Source organism: Elephas maximus, chromosome 3, assembly GCF_024166365.1.
Source record: "Elephas maximus indicus isolate mEleMax1 chromosome 3, mEleMax1 primary haplotype, whole genome shotgun sequence".
Taxonomy (NCBI): Eukaryota; Metazoa; Chordata; class Mammalia; order Proboscidea; family Elephantidae; genus Elephas; species Elephas maximus.
Window position 1 is genome coordinate 87,234,116 of NC_064821.1, and position 18,952 is coordinate 87,253,067.

Below are 18,952 nucleotides of genomic sequence, written 5' to 3' on the forward strand. Positions count from 1 at the left end.
CCGATATAGTGCTGGAAGATGAGCCCCTCAGAAAGTCAAACATATCAGTGATCATGAAGATGGCACAAGACTGGGCTATGTTTTGTTCTGTTATACATAAGGTCACTATAAGTTGGAGCTGACTTGATGGCAACCCACAACCACCACAACATGATTACATTTTATACACAGAAGAACCTGAGGTCCTTGCTGAGGAAGATCATTCAAGTCTTTTCACTCCATGTTCAGGCTGTCCATAAATCAAAATTTTACGACGCTTTAAAGTGTCTCCAAATGTGAACAATTCTCTACAGCTTGTAGAGATGCTCTTCTTAAAAATGTTGTTGTTAGTTGCAGATAAGTTGGCTCTGACTCATAGTGACCTCATGTATAACAGAATGAAATGTTGCCCAATCCTGTGCTATCCTCCCAAATACTAAAGAATACTGCATGGCTCATACATCCACTCTTCCTAGGCCTCTGTCTTCTTCAGGGATTATCTGGGACACTGAGAAGGGAAAGGTGACCCCTCAGGCATTGATGCAGTGCCATTCCATCACTGCTAGTGGCTAAGTGCTATGGCCTTCTCCATCAAATAGGATATCAAGGTAAGAGAAGGCAGCTTCTTCCAGGACTACAATTGTTATAAATGTACGAAGGGCTTTAGAAATGCTTTGAGAGGCCATGTCATTAAGGAGCCAAAACCAAGGCCCCAAAGGGCCTAGGTGCTATTCCTTTCTTTCCTTTTCTCCTTCTTCCCCTCTCCCCCCAAAAAACAAGGTGAGCTAATTCCTGGGCTAGACTGGTTCCAAAGCCTCCTGGGAGTGCTTGAAGCCTGGCCTCAAGTGGGTACAAGGGAAAACATACCCATCCTCCACGGTGATTGAGTTCATGAGAAGGCAATTGGTGATAGTCACTCTATCTCTTATGACACAGGATGAACCAATGACCGAGCGCTTAACGGATGACTTCTCTCCAACCTGTGTATCTGACCCAACGAGGCTGTCAACTCCAACCTGCAAAAGGCAAATATAAAACCTGGTCCATTCATCTCAACCAACTGGAAACCAGTCCCCAGACTGCTTGAGCCAGAGTCTAATGGGATCTTTCCCTACAGATTCTTCAGTAAGATGGACCATCAGTACTTCTCAGGACCATAATGTCACACAATAACTCTGGGACCAACTCAAATCTATATTGAGGCATGGGCACGCCCTTGCTTAGAAAACAAAAACACAACACACATAAGCACACACTCATGTACTTGTGTGCACAGATGTGCATACATTCCCTTATCAACTGCTCTCTTGAAGTGAAGGTACCATTCAAATCAGGGTAGGAAGAGAGACAGAGATTGAAATCTCCTGTGTTTAAATCTCAAGGCTCTTCCTTACAGGGTTTGTGTGGCTGATGCCAGCATTTGTCCAAGCAGACTACCTGAGTGCCTAGGCTACTGGGTGCGAGTTTGTAACCAGAACCCAGCTGGGATTTCCCTGGGGTTAATGAGGTTCCATGTTTGAGAGTGCCAATCCAACTTCTCAAGGACAAAGCCCCTGGCCTACCCTGCCCACATTAGTACTTACCAGGTGTTTGCTGACAATCTGGGCTGATGAATGGACTAGTGATTCTTCCGGACAAAGAAGAGGCAGCAATTTGGGCACCTTGAGGAAAGAGGTTTGGTCACTAAAGCAAGACCAGAAAACGTCTGAAAACCCCTTCAACAGAACCCAATGCCTAACCAGAGGCATGATGTGTGGATTTCTCAGCTCCAGCTTCCTGCCTGGGTGAAGCAGAGCAGGAGCCTGCTGCATTCCACCTAGGACTAGGATTATTCCAGCTTTTCCAGGTGGCCTCAGCTTTAGTTTTCTAGCCTAGAATCCTCTTCTCTGAAAGTAAGGCCAAGTCCTTCAGCTGGGAGGGGTTGGAACAAGCTTCTGAGATACCCAGCCAGCACTTCTTGGGAGAAGAGGCCTAATGAGGGAAAAGTGTATCCTGAATCATAACCATTGTCATCTCAGGTTTCTGCTCACCTATTGGACCATGATAGTCAAGCATGAGGAGAAGATGGGAGCAATGTCTGACAAAGTCCACAGTCAGGGAAGACCTTGAGAAGGTATCCTGCTTTGTATCAGCCAAAAGAAAATGTTCAGCAGGAAGCTCGCACTCTTCCCTCTCCAGTAGGAGAAAATAAGAAAGGGTAAGGGAGCTGGGAGGCTTTGGCTATAGACCCCATTCACTGATCAGTATGCCTATCTGTGATTCTCTAGCACAGACAGGATCTGGTCAGAGCATGGTGTGTGTGGGCCACACTAGCTGAGGGAGGCCTTGCCAGCACTAGTACACTGACAATGTGAAGGTCAATCCTCCAGGTCTCATCCTTGGGATCTCCTCTGCTATACTCCAACCAAGGCCTTTCAGGTCTGCTGATGCTTCAGAGGATGCTTCTCCAGCCTCAGGCTATCCATGAACCTGCTTCCAGACTGCATAACCAACTCTAGTCATAGAATTGAGAAAATGGAACTGTTATGGATTGAATTGTGTCACTCAAAAATATGTGTTGTAAATCCTAACCTCTATGCCTGTGGTTACAATGCCATTTGGGAACCAGCTGTCTTTGTTTTATTAATCAGACAGGATTAGTGAATCTTGAGTCAATCTCTTTCGAGATATAAAAGAGCTTAAATAAGCAAGCTAGGGAGCAGAGATGGGTAAAGAGAGATGTCAAGCTACACAAAGACTGCCCAGGAACAGAAGCTCAGAAGAGACAAGGACCTTCCTCAAGAGTCTACAGGGAGATAAAGCCTTCCCCTAGAGCCGGTACCCTGAATTTGGACATCTAGCCTCCTAACTGTGAGAAAATAAATTTCTGTTTGTTAAAGCCACACACTTGTGGTATTTCTGTTATAGCACCACTGGGTAACTGAGACAGAATTTGGTACCAGGAGTAGGGTGCTCCTCTAACAGATACCTAAAATGTGGAAGCAGTTTTGGAATGGGCAGAGGCTGGGAGAATTTTAAGGTATCTAATAGTAAAAGCCTAGATTGCCTCAAAGAGGCTGTTGGTAGAAGTATGGATGTCTAAGGCAATTCTGGTAAGGGCTTAGAAGGAAGTGAGGAGAGCTAAAGAGAAAGACTCTACCATCTTAGAGGATACATATGGTGCCAGCAACAGAATGTTGCTAGATGTGTGGACATTAAATGTGCTTCTGATGAGGCTGTAAAAGAAAATGATGAACATGTAATTGGACGATGGTGGAAGGGTGATACTTCTTATGAAATGGCAAAGATCTTGCCTGAATTATATTAAAATGTTTGGTGGAAGATAGAACTTGTAAGTGATGAACTTGGATACCTGGCTGTTGAGATTTCTAAACAAGATCTTAAAAGGACTGTGTGGCTTCTCCTTGCCACTTATAGTAAAATGTGAGAGGAAAGAGATGGACATAAAAATGAACTGTGCAAAACAAAAGCAGAACTTAAAGGTGTAGAAAATTCTATTGTACAAACTAAGGATACATGTCCTAGAATTTTCGCCAAGGATGTTTAAAGAGATTAAGCCTGTGACTGACGGATCTAACCAACTACCACAGCAGAAAATCCATCAGCTTAGACTGAAGGGGACAGAGAAAGAATGACAGGAGAGAACGCTGTCTGCCTTTTGGAATTCTACAGGCAGAGAATAGGCCAAAGGTGCTATATCTGTTGTCCTCTAAGACAACAAAAGTACTATTCCTGGAGCAGCTCAGGAATTAGCAGAACTGTTGGAAGGAGCATGGGAAGCAGGGCTTACTCAGATTCAACAGGTGGGGCCACAGTTTCCTGGATCTTAAAGGGCGGGGCCACAGCCTCCTAGGTTTCAAAGGGTTGGATCTTTGTCAACTTGGTTCCAGAGCATGGGGCTGCCATGCCCAAGGGGCTGAGAGGGTGGGGCTGCCACTCAGATAGACAGGGAGAATGAGGATCCCCTGTCTTAGTTATCTAGTGCTGCTATAACAGAAATACCATAAGTGGATGGCTTTAACAAACAGAAATTTATTTTCTCACAGTTTGGGAGGCTAGAAGTCTGAATTCAGAGTGGCAGCTCAAGGTGAAGGCTTTCTCTCTCTGTTGACTCTGGAGGAAAGTCCTCCAGCTTCTGCTTCCTGGTTCCCTGAAGATTTCCATTATGTCTTGGCATCTATCTCACCCTATCTCTGCTTGTTAGCTTGCTTGTTTAATCTCTTATATCTCAAAAGAGATTAACTCAAGACACAACCTACACTAATTCTGTCTGATAAACATAACAAAGACAAACTATTCCCAAATGGGATTACAACCACAGGCACAGAGGTTAGTGTTTACAACACATATTTTTTGGGGACACTGTTCTATCCATAACACCGCCAAAGCTGAGGGAGCAGAGTTGCCATTCCCATAGGCCTGGAAGGTGAAGCTGACTGAAGCCCAGGGGTCCTCTACCCAGAATCCAGAAGGCATGGCTAATACTCAGAACCTGGAGGGTGGGGCCATTGCCCAGATGGTTGCAAAGAACAGAGGATTATTTTCAAGCCTTGAGAGCTAATGTAAATTGTTCTGCTGGGTTTTGTTCTTGCCTGGTGCCCGTTATCCCTTCTTTCCGTCCAATTTCTCTTATTTTAATGGAAATGGAGCCCTGATAGCACAGTGGTTAAGAGCTTGGCTGTTAACCAAAAGGTTGGCAGTTCAAATCCACCAGCTGCTCCTTGCAAACCCTATGGGCAGTTCTACTCTTTTCTGTAGAGTTGATATGAGCCAGAACTGACTTGACGGCAATGGGGTTTATGGGTAATGGAAATGTCTATCTTGTGCCTGTTCCACCGCTGTACTTTAGAAACAGATAACTTGTAGTACAGATTTCATAGGTTCACAGAAGAGGAATTTTGCCTAAGGATGGAATACTCTTAAAGTCTCACCCATATTTGATTTAGATGATTCAGAAGATGAGATGTTGGACTTGGAGTGGGTTTAAGACTTTTGGGATGATGTGATGGGTGAATGTGTTTACATGTGGCAAGGACATGAATTTTGGGGGGCCAAAGAGAACTAAATGTCAAATTAAGGAAGCTTCCTAAGTTGGGGCTACCTTTACCCAAATAGAAATCACAGCTAGTCTTGCGTTTACCAGGAATACCCTAGGTAAACATGAGACTAGCTTTGATTTATCATACGCTGTCTGGCTTGGATTCCCTTAGGCCTATAACCAATTCAGGTTGAGGTCAACTTGAGGTCTGAGTTTTCTTTTCCACTGTGGAGCTAGAGCTATACCCACCACATGGTGTGGGTCCTGAAGACTCCTGGGCCAGGCTTTTTTTCAAGGGCTCTATTCCAATTTTCACCAATTTCTTTTTATCACCACTCCTTCTCCCCTCCACCCCCAGCCTGTACCTGCAATGACAGTTTTCACAGAATTCTATCAGGAACAATGTCAACAGTTGATACTTTCATTATTTCATCTCTGTAATCCTTGAATGTCATCCCAGTATAGTTCCTCTAGTCATGTATCTTCTCATATTCTCATCTCTTCCCTTTACTGCTCTGTGTTTCCATTCCCTGGTGTTATCATCCTCCCTCACAAAACCTTTCTTTTGTACCCACTACACAATAAAAAGATTCCCTATATCCTCAGCCTCTTCACTGTCCACCTCTTCACCGCTTGCCTTCACTAAAACCTGGCTTGTCTTTTTGAGTAGTACTTTTTCTGAAAAATCTCTTCAATGGAAGATACTCATCTCCACATTTCATAAACTTCAGGGTTAAAAAGAGGTAAGGTTAGCAAGACTTCTCACTCCCTAGTGCTGTTTCTTTCTCTTTGATCAAAAACTACAGATTTTACCTTCTTCTTTTTTCTTTTTATCATCTCCTCTCCACTTCCATAACCATACGGCCACCATCATCTTTCTCCTGGATTGTTGGGTAGCCTGTTAACTAGTCTCTCTGTTTAAAAACCTTTAAAGGACTCTCCTTTAATTGTAGGATAGTATCAGTGACCTCCTTAGAATGGCATACAATGCTTTTTGTGACTGAGCCCACACTTTTCCTGTAGTTGCCTCTTTCCTGCCAGCTGCCTCCTCTTTGTGCTTTGGTCATATAAAGATTTTTGCAGTTTTCAGAATGACCTATACTTTCTCTTTGCCCATGTTATTCTCCTCACCGAGAACATTTTCTTCTCCCTTCTTGGCCTGGCTAGCTTCTACTAACCCTTTAAAGCTCAGTTCAATTTCACCTCCTTGAAATTGAACAAAGCAAAGCCGCCTCTGTCTATTTTTACCTCATCACGGTAATGATGACACAGCATTTATCTGCTTGTCTATCAAGTTAGATATTTCCATTCTGAGCACAACAGGAGAAAGCTGCTGAACCCAGAAGCTAGGAGTTAGCATTTCTGGAGATTTAAAACTTCCCTTGGAGGCAGTGAGGCCCTGCCTCTATGGACCAGGTCCTCCCCTGCTTCTTTTGCTGCAATGGTCTCCCCTGACATGCCAGGCCCTGTTCAATGATGAGAATGGGAGGGATTCTGAGCAAGTCACCGTAAACCTAGTGAAGAAGTAAGACAAAGGCTCAGCCTGTTCCTGGGACAGAAGATCCAATGATTCCTCTTCTAAACTTATCCTCTCACCTGTCTGTTTGCTTCCATGTAGAGTCCCAGGGTGCTCACTCGGGAGCAGAGGCCCTCTTTCATGATGTGGACATAGCAGCGCACCTGTGATCTGGACAAGTCTTCCCACCTGTCTCCTCGACAGGGATTCCAGCAGGCATCATATGGAGCGAAGGTCAGTGTATTGGCTTCTTTTATAAAACTGTAAATATCTTCAGAACAAACACCCAAACCAAGCAATGAGTTAGAGAGATGACAGAAGGCCTATAGACTTAGTCAAGAAAAGAGTACAGGCCACACTTCTCCTGTTGGAACTCACCCATGCACCATGGATCTTGAGGAAATCCACTAAAACCCAAAAGAGCAAGTCAAATTAAAAGAGGTAATATGTTTTCCTGCATGTTTGAAATATGATAAAAAATCCTAAAAAAGAGGCCCTGAGAGCAAGTCTGACCAACAGTCAAGTACCACTAGGGAAAATAAAATAGATGACTTCTGTAAAATCATGAAATAACAAAAGCAAATGGTGAAGTTTTAGCGACCAGCCATACTGACTTTGTGCTGCTAGTCTCTATTGCCATGTCAGGTAGCCGTGCTATGACAGAAAGAGTACAGGGTAACTGAGCCCTAGTTTTTCAACTTTCACAACAATCCTTTCAGATCTTTTATTCTATAATAAGAAAACTGGGGCTCAGAAAGACTGAGCAACCTGTCTCTTTTTGTTGTTGTTGTTGTTAGGTGCCATTGAGTTGGTTCTGACTCATAGCAATCCCATGTACAAGAGACCAAAACACTGCCCAGTCCTGCGCCATCCTCACAATTGTTGTTATACTTAAGCCCACTGTTGCAGCCACTGTGTCAATTCAACTCATTGAGGGTCTTCCTCTTTTTTGCTGACTCTCTACCAAGTTACAGCTAATAAGAGGCAGAGTAAGATTAGACAAACCCAGGCCTGTCTAATACCAAATCCTGTGGTTTTTAATCATGCCTGTACTCACTCACTTAATAAATATTTTTTGGAACATCTACTATGAGCAAGAAGAGGGGCAGGGGCTAGGGATATGACAGCTAACAAGACAGACCTCGCCCCTACATCCTGGAGTGGACACAGTCTGGTTGGCTTCGAGTTGGACTGTAACTGTTTACTCTTTCACCTTCCTTCCCCAGGAGTGGGGCTTCCTAGAGCCTGAAGAACAGGAGAACGGACAAGTGGCAGACAGAGTTTAAATTCAAAATGTTCTAGTGAGGAACGCTAGTCAAACCAGTGCTGTGAACCAGAGACCAGGGCTGGAGGCAAGAGTACCCTGTTCTTGAAGAACACAGTGACAGGATCTGCTTGAGCAAGCAAGCTTACCTAGAACTCAGGGAGTGGGGGCAGCTAGTCTCTGTCCTGTAGGGTAGACATGAGTCTGCTGCCTTGTGACAGGTATCTTGGGGTGGGCTAAGTTACCCAGCCACCCTCTCCAGAGGCACTGTTACCTCTGGCCCTCCGACTGCACCAACTCAAGCACTGACCTAAGGACTTCGGCTCTTTTTTCTTTAGATCTTCTTCTTTTTCTTCTTGTCCCTGTTGTGAGGAAGATGAGGAGAACTGTTTTCTCACTAGGTATGGAATCAGTTCACTCCGGATGGAAGTGATTGACCTACGAAGAAAAAGTGGCCAAATGTGAGAAACCTGTCTGGATCCTATTGGGATCAAAAGCTCTGTGCATTCAGGGGAAAGTCAAATTCCCATCCATCATGACACCCAGAGATTGGGCAGAGATCAAAAGTGGCACAGATTTGACAGCTCTGGAGAAGTAGCGGATCCAAGCACTCTTTATTAGCTTTAGGCTGGGGTGGAAGGATAGTGCACCCAAGCTGAGAACCCCTCCATTCCTCTGGTCTAGGGAGAAAGTAGTCTTTCACAAAATTCCATCAACATGGTGTATATGTTTGTGTACATGTACGTATGTGTCTTACCATGGTGTCTTGACTATTGTAATTGGCAATAACCCATGAGAAGGCAGAATGCTCTGGTCTTTTGAAGAAAGCTGTGATTTTCCTTCCTTCCTTACTTTTATAGTCTGCACTTTAAAAAAAAAGGTAAAGGCTTGTGACTACAGTGTAACTTAGTGACAACTGTTAAACAGTTTGATCATTTAATTTTAACCATGTTTGCTACAAACCTTTGATTATCATATAGTAACTAAAGATAAAACAGTGATAAGATTTACCCAACTGGGGTAAAATATGCAGAAAAGAGCTGCCAGAATTTCCTCACTTAGTTAAGATTGGGAATGGCAGACCCTTTCCCCAGGTGCCTGAGGCAAATCAAGACAGTTCTGCTTATGGTTTCTCCACTGATGGAGCATCAAAATCCAAAGGTCTCTGATGTTATTCAAAATGAAAGGGCAGCAAATTGCTCATATACTTGGCCTACGTGCTGGTGAGCACGGAGTGATGCAGGGTCATCAGCCCTGGGCCCAGAGGAATAAGTAGGTAGCTCTCAGGTGTCAGGAGTTGAAAGCAGGACTTTTATCCATGAGGTTGCCCCCAGAAAGCCTCTTGGCCTCTTGTTGCTCTCAGTTACTTCATAATTGGAGCAAGTCTGTCTTAAGAGATTAGGGAGGGAGAGGACAGTGAGGGGGGAATGTATGTTATTTGTCCCATCATAGGATGATCTACTTGGAGAAAGAAACCCATACTTTATTGAGGGAATATGTATACTCCAATTACAAGAATATTATTAAGTAAATTGAAGGAAATGCATGAACACAGAATGCGAAATGCAAACAAGTGGAATGGGGCTGGGAAGTAAGAACAGACCCCTTTGTTTTAGCTGTAGGTCTTAACTGAATCTTTAAATATTTTTCAATTTTTGTAATATTTGCTACATACAATAATATATGTAAATTATATATTTTATTTAAAATTTATATAATTAAAAAATAAATATTAAAAATAAGAATATATAATAAATATAAAATTAAAAAATAAAACATATAAGAAATTTTAAAACTAAAAAATAAATATAATATAATAAATAAATAAACCCTGGGTTCCCTGTTTTCCATCAACCTGTGTCCCTGCCCCTCCCTGTCTTCTCATCTTCCTTTTGGGCAAATGTTGCCCTTTTGGTCTCGTATAGTTGATTGTTTTATGGAACACATTCTTCAAGGGTGTTATTGTTTAGTTTATAGGCCAGTCCGTTACTTGACTGAAAGCGAGCAGCTTCAGTTCCAAGTTTGAAGGGTGTCTTAGGGCAATAGTCTTGGTGGTTTCTCCAGTCTCTATCAGATCGGTAAGTTTGGTCTTTTTTTTATGAATTTGAATTTTGTTCTACATTTTTCACCCATCCTAACTGGAACCTTCTATCGTGTTCCTGGTCAGAGCGGTAGGTGGTGATGGCTGGGCACCATCTAATTCTTCTGGCTTCAGGCTAGAGGAGGCTGTAGTTTATATGGGCCATTAGTCCTTTGGACTAATCACTTCCTTGAGTCTTTGGTTTTCTTCACTCTCCTTTGCCCCAGACGGGAAGAGACAAATAGTTGTATCTTAGATGGCCACTCACAAGCTTTTAAGACTTCAGACATTACTCACCAAAGTTGGATGTAGAAAGTTGTCTTTATGAACTGTGTCAGTTGACCTAGATGTCTCCTGAGATTATGGTCCTTAGCCCTCAAGCCCAGTTACTCAGTCTCAAGAAGTGTTTGGTTATGTCTAGGATATTTCTATGACTGTGCCCCCTGTGGGCTCTATTATATATATCAATATACATGTAGTACACACGAATATGTACGTAGACATACCCACAACCATACCTATATATGTACTTTGGTGTGCTCCCACATGACCTCCCACACCCATTTAGCACACATATCTACTTATGTATCCACTCACGAATTGTTTATTACTATTGTTGCAGGATTACATATGTTACAGTATTTACTGTAGTTGTCTTATATTCTTGTGTTTCTCTCAGTGTCTTCCTTTGCTTTGGTGATGTTCCCCCATTTTGTGTATTGCCTTTCCCTTCACCAGAATTAACATGTCTACTTTCTATTTGGTGATTCTCCTTCCCTCCTCCTCCTATCCCTGGTAACCATCAAAAAATGTTTCTCCCTGTCTGTAAACATAGTCTTGACTTTTTGTAACAGTGGTCTCGTATAATATTTGTCCTTTGTGACTGACTTATTTCACTTAGCATAATGTCTTCCAGATTCATCCATGTTGTGAGATGTTTCACAGATTCATCATTATTCTTTATCATTATGTAATATTTCATGGTATGTATGTACCACAATCTGTTTATCCATTCATCTGTTTTTGGACATTTGGGTTGTTTCCATCTTTTTTTTTTATTGTGAATAATGCTGCAATGAACATGAGTGTGCATGTCTGTTGATGTCATGGCTCTTATTTCTCTATGATATATACTTAGGAGTGGGATTGCTGGATCATATGGTATTTCTATTTCTAGCTTTTTAAGAAAGTGCCATACCATTTTCCACAGTGGATATTCCATTTTACAGTCCTACCAGCAGTGTATAAAAGTTCCAATCTCCTCACATCCCTGCCAGCATTTGTTTTCTATTTTTTTGATTGGTACCATTATTGCTGGGGTGAGATGGTATCTCATTGTAATTTTGATTTGCATCTCTCTGCCGGCTAATGATCAAGAGCATCTCTTCATGTGTCTGTTAGCCACCTGCATGTCTTCTTTGGTGAAGTGTCTGTTCATGTCCTTTGACCATTTTTTTTTTTTCCTCGTTTCAAAGCCCAGGGCTTTTTTTCTATTGAATCAATGTTTTCCAAAGCAGCAGATGTGAAATAATTTTAGGTGGTACATGAAATGAATATTAATAGTTATGCTTTTATATTAATCTGTGCTGGGGAAAAAAAAAAACCTAGCACATCAAACTCACAATGTTGTTGTTGTTGTTGTTAGATGCCATCGAGTGAGCTCCAGCTCACAGTGATCTAAGTACAACAGAACGAAACAGCACCCGGTCCTGTGTCATCCTCACAATGCTTTTTATGCTCAAGCCCATTGTTGCAGCTACTGTGTCAATCTATCTTGTTGAGGGTCTTCTTCTTCTTCAATGGCTCTCTACTTTACCAAGCATAATGTCCTTCTCCAGGGACTGATTCCTGCTGATAACATGTCCAAAGTATGTGAGATGCAGTCTCCCCATCTGTGCATCTAAGGAACATTCTGGCTGTGCTTCTTCCAAGACAGATTTGTTTGTTCTTTTCATAGTCCATGGTATTTTCAATATTTTTCGCCAACACCATATTTCAAAGGTGTCAATTCTTCTTTGGTCTTCCTTATTCATTGGCCAGCTTTCACATGAATATGAGGCAATTAAAAACACTGCGGCTTGGGTCAGGCACATCTTAGTCTTCAAGGTGACGTTTTTGCTTTTCAACACATTTTTTTTTTTAACACTTTTTATTGTGCTTTAAGTGAAAGTTTACAAATCAAGTCAGTCTCTCACACAAAAACCCATATACACCTTGCTACACACTCCCAATTACTCTCCCCCTAAGGAGACAGCCCGCTCTCTCCCTCCACTCTTTCTTTTTGTGTCCATTTCACCAGCTTCTAACCCCCTCCACCCTCTCATCTCCCCTTCAGGCAGGAGATGCCAACATAGTCTCAAGTGTCCACCTGATCCAAGACACTCACTCCTCACCAGCATCCCTCTCCAACCCATTGTCCAGTCCAATCCATGTCTGAAGAGTTCCTCTGCCCATTTTTTAATTGGATTGTTTGTCCTTTTGTTGTTATAATTCAATTTACTTTCATGTAATAAGATCAGTCTAGGCCAGCTCTTACAGAAGTTCAGATCAAAGATCAATGCATAGAAGAACTCCCAGAAGGCAAAAAATGCTACACTATTTTTATGTCACTTAGATACAAGTTTTAAGTAACCTTGGTCAAGAGATTTGGAGTGCTTCTTCATTTGGCCTTCTTGGGTCCCATGAGGCATAGTGCTTCCTAGTGGGTACTGGGAAAGAACACTGGGACTTACTAAGTGACCAGGAATCTGTAACAGGGGAAGAAGAAAGAGTTTCTATCCTTAGAGCAATAACTATACTGTGATTTATACATAGCAAAGGAAATGAAAGCACAGAGGAGTAGGAGACTTACACATGATTTTCAGTTTTCTCTTTCTCACACTGTGATCATGTTGGAATTTTAAATCACTCATTAATTTATTTACCATTTAGCAAGCATTTATTATATGCCAGTTACTCTGTTAAACTTTGAAAATACACTGTTTCTGACTTTAAGGAATTCAAAATCCAGGGGAGAGTATACTGGTATGGGTTTAATGAGAAAGGGCAGAGGAGATGAGGCTGATGAGGTAGGCAAGGGAACCAGGTTATTGAAGCCTTCAGTGATTTTTATTTTTTTTTCAGTGACAGTCTAGAGAGCCTGGACTGAAAAGCCGGTGGTAGTTTTTAAGCAGAAAAGTGACATGATGAGTTTTATTTCTTAGGAAGATAACTCTACTAGGAGCCCTGGTGGTGCAGTGGTTAAGTACTTGGCTGCTAACCGAAAAGTCATCAGTTTGAACCCACCAGCTGGTCTACAGGAGAAAGATGTGGCGGTTCACTCCCATAAAGATTACAGCTTTAGAAATCCTATGGGGCAGTTTTATTCTGTCCTATAGGGTCACTGTGAGTTGGAATTGACTTGACAGCAATGGATTTAAGGTAACTTTGGTAGCAGTGGGAAACCCTGGTAGCATAGTAGTTAAGAACTATGGCTGCTGACCAAAAGGTCGGCAGTTCGAATCCATCAGGTGATCCTTGGAAACCGTATGGGGCAGTTCTACTCTGTCCTATAGGGTCGCTATGAGTCGGAATCGACTCGACAGCAACGGGTTTGGTTTTGGTAGCAGTGTAGAAGGCCTGGTATAAGGAAGGTGAAGACAGGAAGACCAATGACAAGACTCTGAGAGATAAGATAATGAGGCCTGAGAGAGGGGTTATATATAGGCAGCATAAACCTGACTGCTGCTGCGCACTTCCCACCTCTCCCCCACTCCTTATTCACAGCTCTGCATGCTGACAGAGGACCACACAGATGGGGTATAGGTAGGAAAGCAAGACAGAGGCTGAAGAGGGTAAGCAAAATTAATTATCAACCCTGGAGCTGCACGGTTCATTGTTTTTGTCATTTTTAAAAGATCAAGTCAAACATCTTTGAAAAATTCTTTGTAAGCCAGGAGCTCTTGTATTGAATTTCAATGTGATTTTTCTCCTGATCCTTTGATGGAGATGAAAAATTTCCATATGAATACAAAGAATGAAACAACATTGACTCTTAGCTCTTTTTCTCTCCTTTTAAAGCACCAAACCAGTGTGGGTAGCAAATGTTCCATGGAAAACAAGACAGTTCCCTTTGAGGAAGTGACAAAGCATGGACAGCTGGGGGAGTTCAGGGCCATAATATTTACATTATGGACCAAAAAGAACTGTCACTGCAAGAGTCATGCAAACAAGCCTTGGCACACAGCCCCCTCAGGCAGTGCCCTCAAGGAGATCAGACAGTGATCTAAATACAGGATATGAGGCAGTTCTGCCAGGTCTCTCTGCCCGTGCTCAGCATTAGGTCAATTCCCACAATGCATTTGGTTTAGCAGCATAATGGAGACCCAATTATTCTCGCTTCCTAGTCAAAGCAGAGGCAGCTCAAAGCTGTGCCAAGAATGTGGAACAGACCACTGTGAACCGTTGTGAACATCCTGACCTTGGGCCTGAGTCTGGCCAACCTCACTTTCTTTCTTCCCTCTTATATACATGTTTCCCAGAAACATCTGCCTCATCTTATGAAATCCTAAACTCCTCTCAAGAAATCAAAAAGGAAAACAATAGATTTGACAACTAGCTGTAAGAAAACAAGCAAAAAAAACTCACCAAATTAAAAATACAAAATAATTGTTACAAATAGGACAATGGATTCATATCCTTAATAGATATAGATATAAATGGTCAAAAAACATATGAACATATTTTCAAAGAAATAAAAATCAAAACAAGATGCACCTACCCCCGCAAATCATGTTAGAAGATTAAAGAAAAATCTCATTACTGACAAGCATGCTTTGAGACAGTAACTCTCATAAAGGGGGGAGGGGAGGAGTGTGAACTGGTAAAATCTTTTCTGCAAAGTAATTGGCAATACATAGCAAGAACTTTAAAGGTGTTCATATTAGTTCACCCTGTAATTCCATTTCTGTAAAAACATTATGCTCAATGTTCAGAATAGTTACAGTAGAAGAATTACGGGTAATATTTTCTTCTTTGTATTTTTTTTAAATTTTCCAAATTTCATAGTCATCGGCCATTTCTTTTGCCTTCTTCCTTTACTTTCTCCTCTCTCTTCCTATATCTGATACCTCTGCTTTGATTTCCCTAAAATATATGGTACTTTTCAGAATTTTTTTTACTTATGCTTTTTCTCATGCTATTTATCTTCCTGAGACAGGTCTTCCACTTTGTGGCTTTAATGCCGATGATTCCCAAATCTAGGCTTAGAGCCAAGACCTCTCTCCTTGACTTTAGTCTCATATTTTCAACTGTCTGATGGACCTCAACATTTAGATGACCCACAGGTACCTCAGACTCAATGTCTAAAACTGAACTCATCATCTTTGTTCCAACACCTCCCCACCACATTAATTATCTTGCTTAGTGATATAAAGATCCATATTCAGTCACCCAAGATAGAAATCCGGTAATCTCCCCTGACTCCTCCTTCTTCCTCCATCCCTCACATGCAACAACCACCAAATGCCGCTAATTCTATTCCCTAAATATCTCGAAACTACCAAGTCTTCTCCATCTCTACTGCCATCACCTAGTTAGGGCCACCATTATCATTTGCCTAGATTCCTATAGGTCTCTCTCCCTTCGAGCTTCTAAAATATAGTTTCTAAAGTATAATTTGATCATGTCTCTTTTTCCTTCAATCCATCCTCTGCTTTGTAGACACAGGGATCTTTCTGGAGTACAAATCTGCTCCTATCTCCTTAAACTTATTTAATGCTCAGGATAGGGGTTACCTTTGTGTGTGTGTTGGGGGCTGGTTAGTGACTGGGAGGCAGCATGAGGGAAGCTTCTGGAATTTTAGTAGCATTCTACTTTTTTTTCTTTATTGTATTTTAGATGAAGATTTACAGAGCAAACTAGCTTCTCATTAAATAATTAATACACATATTGTTTTGTGACATTGGTTGCCAACCCCATGACATGTCAACACTCTCTCCTTCTCGACCTTGGGTTTTCCATTACCAGCTTTCCTGTCCCTTTCTGCCTTCTCAGCCTTGCCCCTGGGGCTGGTGTGCCCATTTAGTCTCGTTTTATCTTATGGGCCTACCTAATCTTTGGATGAAAGGTAAACCTCAGGAGTGACTTCGTTACTGAGTTATAAGGGTATCCAGGGACCATACTCTTGGGGTTTCTTTAGTCTCTGTCACACCAGTAAGTCTGCTCTTTTAAAAATTTTTTTCTGAGTTTGAATTTTGTTCTACATTCTTCTCCAGCTCTGTTTGGGACCCTCTATTGTGATCCCTGTCAGAGCAGTCAGTGGTGGTAGTTGGGTACCATATAGCTGTCGTGGGCTTAGTCTAGTGGAGTCTTTAAATAGTAGTTACAAGAATGCGTTCACTTCGTGAAAATTCAAGTCATTAGAACTCTCGCAAATATAATTTCTTCTGGGAAGCCTTTCATGACACTTGTAGGCTTCTAAGCTCCCATTGTAAGGACAATTACATGTACTGTTTTAGAATCCATATCATGTGTGAGATACTATGCTAGGAAATTAATATATATTATCTGAAATTCTTATAGCAGTCCTCCTCATGGTAGGTATTACTGTCCTTAATTAATATGTGAGGAAATCAAGGCTTAGAGAGGTTAATTATTTTGCCTAAGGTTCTACAGCTTTTATAACTGGCACAACTGAAATTTACTTTACATCTGCCTCCAAAGTCCATGACTCTTTCTACTATATCATATTTACTAGTATCCTGTGCTTACTTCAACCACAGCACTTTATACAAGATTTATAATTCTCTGCTTACTGTCTCCCAATAAACATTCATTTATTATTTAGTCAGTACTAAGTAAGTGTTTATTTGAAAAAACTAATCATTAAAGGATTGAATATTATCCCTCAAGGCCAGATAGTTAGCAATAATTTCTTCAGCTGATTCTTAGCTATAGAAAGTAGGGTTTTCCTGATCTGGAAATGCAATGAATTCTAAATAGGTTTCTTTATTATTAATATTGCTAGCATTAAAGATCTAACGTTTGAGAAAAATACACGATTATTAGTTCTACTTAAATCTGCCATTTTCAGTACTTTTCCTTGATTGGTGATCAGGCCCTCTTTGTGGCCACAAGCTTCCGGGGGGGGCCTAAAAGTGAAATCGGCAGCAAAGGGAACATTTTGGCTATTTTTGCATTCTGGCTTTTCCATCTTTGTAAGCAAATCGAAAGATAGTTAAAATCCTCTAAATGTCTTCCAAGGAGCCCTGGTGGTGCAATGGTTAAGCGCTTGGCTGCTAACCGAAAGGTTGGTGGTTCAAACCCACCAGTGGCTCTATGGGAGAAAAGACCTGGCTATGTGCTCCTGTAAAGATTAAAGCCTAGGAAACCCTGTGGGGCAGTTCTACTCTGTCCTATAGAGTCATGAGTCGGAACTGACTCCACAGCACACAAGAACAACAAGTGTCTTTCACCTCAACTCAGCCCTTTAAAATATTAGTTAGAAAGGAGGTAGATGAGTAAATCTACTTTTATAGGGCATAAAACTCAAGTCTATAGAGCAGCTTTCCTTGCTTTGCAGACTCGGGTTTTTGCTTCTTCTCTCAGCAGAGCTCTAATTGTGAAGAAGAGGTGATTGCTGAACTTTCCCTATGTTTTGTTCTCATGCTTTTTTTTCTCCTTTCTATGCCTTCAAAGAAAATAGATATAATCTAGTATAAAAAAAAAATTACAGTAAACAGAAAATTATCTTAGATTAAAAACTACTGATTTGAAAGGTAGCTATTTGGTATAATGTATTCTGTGATATCCTTTTTCCTTCTTGGCGAAATAGTGAAACTTTCTATAAGAATAACATTTAAATGTTGATGCACATGGTTGAGAAAGAAAAACATGTCCAGATCTTCCTGGCTGGAAAGAAGGCTTAGGCTTAGGTCAAATCAATAAACATTTTATTCACTCGAGTTTACTTACTGAGTACCTAAATTGTGCCAGGCATTGTTCTAAACAGTGGGGATATAACAGTGAAACAAAACAGGCAAATCTGTGCCCTCATGAAGTTGACAGTTTGGGTGCCTTTATATTTATTGAGCATCTACTGAATATCACTAGATGAATCAGAGGTGGTTTCTGTCCTCAAGGAGTTCAAACAAGTAGAAAAGACAGGCATGTATTAACTGAAGATTATACAAGATCAGAAAAAGGAATGATTAATTTATTATGCCTGATGAAGGTAAGTACACAGTGTTATGGTAGCACAGAGCAAGTGAACCTAATCTAAGTGGAGATGAAGGGAAAAAAAAAATTAGAGAAAGCTTCCTTCAAGGGGTAACATCTGGGAAGTTTTAATGGATATTTAGGAATTTGCCAGGAAAGGAAGAAAGATGGAAAGGATGCCAATTAGGCATTATACTTACAGAGAGATTATTTTTAAAACCTCACCAAACTAAACACATCCCTTCTTTTCTGGTTCCATGATACTCCTTTGTAGGAGTGCTTTATTTATAAATATTATGCCAGTTTTTAAATCCTTTTTAGAAAAGTTCTCTTTCCTGCTATACTATGGCCCATGCCTCCTTCGATGGTTCAAGCTAGTTCTCAACTGGGGGACTCATCTGTATGTGTAAGTCAGTACAACGGGCTGCTAGAATGTCATTCCTTCCCCAGCAGCTAGCGAGTTCCAGAAGTTTTCCTGAAGAAGTTCTAGAGATCAAAATGAATGTAACAAGGAAGTTCAAAGGGGACTATCTCTGATTTAATCTTGGCAGCACCTACATCTTCAGATCTCAGTGTTCAGTCATCACATTATAGCCCCTGTGAGAAGGCTTGTAAGCTGTGTGCTTTTGGCTTAATTTTGTTCTGTTATTTGAGTAAAGGTCATATCATGTAATCTCTAAGGACAGGAAACCAAGTACAGCCAAGTCACATGGATGCCTGAACAGAATAGTAAGGAACCAAGGCTATTGCCTATCTCTTACAACACTACATGGTCCCTCATCTTTGCTTCTTATCTTCGCTCTGGTTTTCTATGCTTACTCATGGCTATCTAGCTAGACTATGACCTCATCTAGCATGTGGCTTTAATTATCATCCTAA

At 41.3% G+C, this 18,952-nt stretch overlaps 1 protein-coding gene across 1 annotated transcript in view; it reads right to left on the bottom strand.

Annotated features, from left to right (window-relative positions):
• EIF2B3 (eukaryotic translation initiation factor 2B subunit gamma) overlaps positions 1 to 18,952 on the bottom strand; it is a 168,852-nt gene that overhangs the window by 20,963 nt on the left and 128,937 nt on the right. Inside the window, exons 7-10 of the mRNA XM_049879133.1 lie at positions 8,108 to 8,235; positions 6,614 to 6,804; positions 1,563 to 1,640; positions 847 to 995 (exon numbers count right to left, since the gene is read on the bottom strand). Of these exons, the coding sequence (XP_049735090.1) occupies positions 847 to 995; positions 1,563 to 1,640; positions 6,614 to 6,804; positions 8,108 to 8,235 (546 nt within the window). The remainder of the gene's footprint in view (positions 1 to 846; positions 996 to 1,562; positions 1,641 to 6,613; positions 6,805 to 8,107; positions 8,236 to 18,952) is intronic.